We start from the raw sequence: 6,000 nt of genomic DNA on the forward strand, positions 1-6,000 counted from the left end.
TTCATAGTGATCATCACAAGTAGAAATAAATCAATCATTGCTTTATGATTTGTTACATTTTTCTCCTCCCTTCTGCATTGGAAGTTCTATTAAGGTAAAGTCTTGTTTGGTCCTTTCTTTTATCTTTCTTTCTTTCTTTTTTTTTTCTTTGAGACGGAGTTTCATTCTTGTTGCCCAGGCTGGAGTACAATGGCATGATCTTGGCTCATCGCAACCTCCGCCTACTGGGTTCAAGTGATTCTCCTGCCTCAGCCTCCCTGGTAACTGGGATAACAGGAATGCACCACCACGCCCGGCTAATTTTATATTTTTAGTAGAGACGGGGTTTTTCCATGTTGGCCAGGCTGGTCTCGAACTCCTGACCTCAGATGATCCGCCCACCTCGGCCTCCCAAAGTGCTGGGATTACAGGCATGAGCCACCATGGCTGGCTTGCTTGGTCCTTTCTATGTCATTGTGCTTCCAGGAAATTCAGACTGTGGCACAGGACATGGCATGAATCATGAGATTAAAAATATTTGTCGAATTAATGAATCGAACAGTGGGCAGGATTTGTAGAGATCTTCTAGACTGGCTGAATAAAATAAAATGTAAAAGTGATTTAAGAGACCGGGCACAGAGACTCACCCCTGTAATCCCAGCACTTTGGGAGGCAGAGGTAGATGGATCATGAGGTCAGGAGTTCAAGACCTGCCTGACCAACAGGGTGAAACCCCATCTCTACTAAAAATACAGAAATTAGCTGGGTATGGTGGTACATGCCTGTATTCCCAGCTACTCAGGAGGCTGAGGCAGGAGAATCGCTTGAACCTGGGAGGCAGAGGTTGCAGTGAGCAGAAATTGCGCCATTGCACTCCAGCCTGGGCGACAGAGTGAGACTCTGTCTTAAGAAAAAAAAAAGTGATTTAAGCATTTTAGTGACAGCCTCTGACTCTCAGGACTCATAGTAGCACAGAATACTGAGGATCTTCCCCTCCCTTCCTTCCTTCTTTCCTTCCTTCCTTCCTTCCTTCCTTCCTTCCTTCCTTCCTTCCTTCCCACAATTTCATTAAACAAAAAAACACTAAAACATCTAAGGTCTTGTAGATGAATATTTGGCACTTCAAAAATCCTTACTTTTTTCTTGTCATTAGAGGACAATGTAGGTCAACAAACATTTTAAATGTCTTTTTTTTGTGTGTGATGCTATTTAATAAGCACCAATGGCACCCACCAGGTTTTAGGTCCAGAAGGCCAGTCTACTGATAGTACTTAAAAGATGCAGGTCTTTCTATATATAAGGTTATATAAACAAAAGAGAAATCTTATTGTAGAATGTGAAAGTAATGTGTGTGTAATCACCATCCACTGGAATTCAATCAGATTTTCCTAACAAGATGTTAGAAAGTGTCTAGGACAAAACTGACCTCAAAATGGTTTGGTGGAGGCAATTTATCTTCTGACCAGTTGCTGGCGAGGAACCCTCAAAAAGCTGTTGTTTTGTGGCTTACGGAATTCAATGCAGTTCTGACAAGGAGCTTCAGGTTTGAAGGTCTGACTCTACCATTCGCTTAACCCCGAATTTAATCCACTGCATGTTCTGTGCAATTTTCCTCACCTAATAAAGGAACTTCCTTTTGCTCGTACTCCATAGATACCACATTTCCTTCTCATGACCTTTCTAACAGCTTCTTTGAAGTCTTTGTTCCTCAAGCTGTAGATAACTGGGTTCAGCAGTGGTGTGACCACAGTGTAGAAGACAGAAATGATCTTGTTGACTTCAGGCAACAGGTGGGGACTGGGGTGCACATACATGGAGATCATGGTCCCGTAGTAGACAGTGACAACAGCCAGGTGGGAGCCACATGTGGAAAATGTCTTTCTCCGGCCAGAGGTGGAAGGGATTCTCAATACGGAGGACATGATGAAAACATAGGACCCCAGTGTCAGAAAAAAACAAATGCACAGCACGGCAATTGACAGGATGAAGATGGTCACCTCGGTGATATAAACACTGGAACACGAGAGCTGCATGAGTGGGGGGAGGTCACAGAAGAAATGGTTAATCTCATTGGGCCCACAGAAGTCCAACCTGGAAATCATCAGGGAAGGCAGAAAGCCTGTGCCGATCCCTGTCCACCAGGAGACCGCCACCAACCTGGTGCAGAGCTCACGATGCATGAGGAAAGGGTAGCGGAGCGGGCTGCAGATGGCCAGGTAACGGTCGTAGGCCATCACGGCCAGGAGAAAGCACTCGGTAGCGCCGAGGAACACAAAGAAGTAGAGCTGTGCCATGCAGGCGGAGAAGGAGATGGCTTGGCCCCAGGACAGCAGGTTGGCTAGGAGAAGGGGCACAGTGGTGGATGTGTACCAGACCTCCAGAAAGGAGAGATGCTGGAGGAACATGTACATAGGGGAGTGCAGTCGCTGGTCTTGGCTCACCACAGTAATGATGATGACATTCCCTGTAATGGTCAGGCAGTAGATGAGCAGGAAAATGACAAAGAGCAGGGTCTGCCATTCAAGAAGCTTCTGGAATCCTAACAGCTGAAAGTTAGTCACAGTGGAGGTATTTTGGGGCTCCATTGCCTGTGGGGGATGAAAAACATTTTGGAAAAGCACAGGATGCAAGGCGCAAATGTATCACTATTGATGTTTGGCACTTCAGAGATTAATTTTTAAATAGTTTAGAGCTGTATGCACAGCTTTTTAGAAGGATAAGTGCATAATTCCACATCTCTTTTCTAAGAACACATTTTGAAATCTTAAGCTGAATGTGAATGTTAGATCTTGTAAGGAGACTCAGCAAGTTTCATTTATCTGGGTTCTCTGAAATCGTGACGTCTCCTATCCAAAGACAGGCAAAAGAGGACTCTGATTAGTAGACCTTCAGTGTTCTCACCATACAAAAAAGAAAAACTGAGGCGGTGACTATGTTACTTGGATTGATTGTGATGATTATTTCACAATGAATACCCCTATCAGAACAACATTGTACACTTTAAATATATAGTATACAATAATATTTATCGACTACACTTCAATAAAGCTGGACAAAAACTCAAAAAACTGACAATAACAACAAAACTTAAAAAAAAATTCCTGCACGGCTGGGCGCAGTGGCTCACGCCTGTAATTCCAGCACTTTGGAAGGCCGAGGCAGGCGTATCACGAGGTCAAGAGTTCGAGACCAGCCTAACCAACATAGTGAAACCCTGTCTCTACTAAAAATACAAAAATTAGGTGGGCATAGTGGCACGTGCCTGTAATCCCAGCTACTTGGGAGGCTGGGGCAGGAGAATCATTTGAACCCGGGAGGTGGAGGTTGCAGTGAGCCGAGATCATGCCGCTGCACTCCAGCCTGGGCAACAGGGCGAGACTCCATCTCAAAAAAAATAAAAAATAAAAAAAAAAAAAAATCTTGCACATACGGAAGCAAATGCCTTTCCCTTCTCATATGTAGGCTTTGTCTGAAAAAGAAGCCAGACACAGCACATCTCCTACGCCATCTTGGGAAAGTGTATATATTCTACCCTCAAACAATATTTATTGGTCCCTGCTGTGTGTGTGTGTGTGTGTGTGTAAAGGCCTATGGTGAACTAATCTGTCTCACTCCACTGGTGTCCTTTCTTGCCTTACCCAACCCCATACTCATGCCCAACCACTATCATTGCATCCTCGTGTACACCTTCTTTTCTTTCATTTAATTCCCTATCTATAGTTCTGGATAAAGTAAACATCCACCTGCCATACAGGAGCTTCTGTGAAGTTGAGGGAGTGAGACATAGCACAGAATAGAACCTCTGTAAAATGTACAACCAACACACTCAGTGTGCCCTTACTGCTGGAGAGCAATCATTCTATATTTCCCTTATACACCAAAAATAAAATTCTAAACCCCACAACTGACCGAGCGGACTCCTCCTTTCCGCCAAGGGGATTTCAAAGAAACCTAAAAAATCTGGTTCAGGCCATGATGGGAAGAGGGGGTTGGACAAACCTCATCACACTCTCCTTTCTCCAGAATTCAGGCACAACTGAGCAGCAATAACATCAAAAAAGAGATTTTAAGGCTGATGAAACAAACTGTGTAGCAATAATGTACCAGATTTGAACCTGACTCTAGTATAGCATCATGACAGACAGCCGACCCTGAAAGAAATGGAAATATTTTACCACAAAATATATGTATTTGTCATATTTAAAATGGCCCTGCAAAGCTGTCTCTTGTGGGGGAAATCTACGTTCTGCGGAGAACCCTTTCCCTCTCCAGGCCTTTGTCTGATCCTTGAGAGATGAGCTGAAAGTCTAGCAGCTTTTAAAAGTCTCAATAGAACATTTTTGCCATCTGCTGCTTCTCAGGCTGGCAACATATGAGACTTCATCTACATCGTGAGAACCTTGGTTTCCCCAACCCCCTTATCTTAATCCAGATTCTCCTTCTATTGATTCCAGGTCTTTAGACAATAACTTAATTCTTTCAACCAGTTGCCAATCAGAAAGTCTTTGCATCCACGTGTGACCTGTAACCTTCTCCCATTCTTGGAGTTGTCCTGCTTTCCAGACCAAACCAATGCATAGCTCACATGTACTGATTGATGTCTTATGTCACCCTAAAATGGGTAAAGTCAAGCTGTAACACAACCACCTTAAGCACATATTCTCAGGACCTCCTGGGACTGTCACAGATCATGATCCTTAAATTTGGCTCAGAATAAACCTCTTCAAATCTTTGTTACAGACTTTGGCTTTTTATCAATACCCATATCTATTCACTCTTCCAATCTCTTAAGTGACTATTTCACTTATGCTGCGTTCTTTTCAAAGGTCTAGCACATCCTTGTTGCTCTGTACCCTCAGTAAGATACTTATTTCGCTGGAAAATCCTGAAATCCTTCAATGGAAATATCCACAAGCTCAGGCCACTAAATTCTGCCACCGACTCCCTTTTGTTCCTGTGCATCGACGCCTCACAATTCCTCTGAGTAAACTTTCTGTGTCCAAATCAAAGACAAATCCCTCCACCTGGGCATCAGGCGCCATAACCTCCTACACACTGGAAAGGTATTGCAGGTGAAGGAGGCAAAACGATTCCTTTCCAAAAGACTCAGGAGTGTTGAGCTGAAGAAGATGAACACACAGGGGACCTGCCCCTCCCTCTGCTTTCCTGAAGGCAGGACCAAGATGTACAAAGACAAAGGACTTCCTGCCTCCCCTCTGCCTCTTCCCGCCTGAAGATTCTTGCTTATCAGTTCAGACAGCAACACCAGGGATCTCGGAACAGACTACTCTTCCTGTAAATGTTCCTTCCCAAATGTCTTGCGTTTTGGAAGCCTGAAGATGCCGTTTTGTTTTTTCACTGTGGAGAATGTATGGCTTTGCTAAGACACTATTTCAGCAAGGCCTCAAAGCCACTGCTCCTAAAGCGTTGCAGCAATCTAGGTGAGCCGTTTCCCTGAGAGAGCTGCTTTCTTTCTTGTGATGGGCGTGGCATGCAGAAATAATCACGCTTGTTTTTCTCTTGGTGATCTGTGTTTTGCTCATGAAAATCTGTCCCAGCAGTGAATTTATGAAAGTCGAGAAGAGAAATTCTTTTTTTTCTCTCCTTCACGGGTATTCTCAGCTTCGTGCCTGAATCATCCATGGTGCCCTTTCTGCCAAAGCATTTCCTCGACATGCCAATGGGCTGGATTGCTCAAAACAGAGAATAGGCCTAGAGGCTTTGCTGTTCTCCGAATACTACCTGCACTTCTCTGCTCCCTTTTCCTGATGCTTTCCCTTCTGGAGTGCATTGCCCCTCCCCGCTGCTCCTCGTCCTCCGCCTCCTTGCTCACTGGAATGCACTATGATCTGGATGTTTCTCTTGCCACTGCCCCAGAATGGCATTGCCCTGCAGCCACCCATCGCATTCCCAATCCTCTTTATCTGTGGCATCATCGCACTGTTGATCCCTCCCTCTTCCTGGATCCACTGGTCACTTAATATCCACAGCTACATACTCTCTTAGATCAGCGACAGCCCT

General features: G+C 44.6%; 1 protein-coding gene across 1 annotated transcript in view; it reads right to left on the minus strand.

The window, feature by feature from the left end:
• Nucleotides 1-4,546, minus strand: part of LOC101004511 (olfactory receptor 11L1) — a 6,805-nt gene extending 2,259 nt beyond the window's left edge. Inside the window, exons 1-2 of the mRNA XM_021932262.2 lie at nucleotides 3,979-4,546; nucleotides 1,597-2,567 (exon numbers count right to left, since the gene is read on the minus strand). Coding sequence (XP_021787954.2) covers nucleotides 1,597-2,564 — 968 coding nt within the window. The 5' untranslated portion in view covers nucleotides 2,565-2,567; nucleotides 3,979-4,546. The remainder of the gene's footprint in view (nucleotides 1-1,596; nucleotides 2,568-3,978) is intronic.
• Nucleotides 4,547-6,000: the final 1,454 nt, after the last annotated feature.

Source organism: Papio anubis, chromosome 1, assembly GCF_008728515.1.
Source record: "Papio anubis isolate 15944 chromosome 1, Panubis1.0, whole genome shotgun sequence".
NCBI lineage: Eukaryota > Metazoa > Chordata > Mammalia > Primates > Cercopithecidae > Papio > Papio anubis.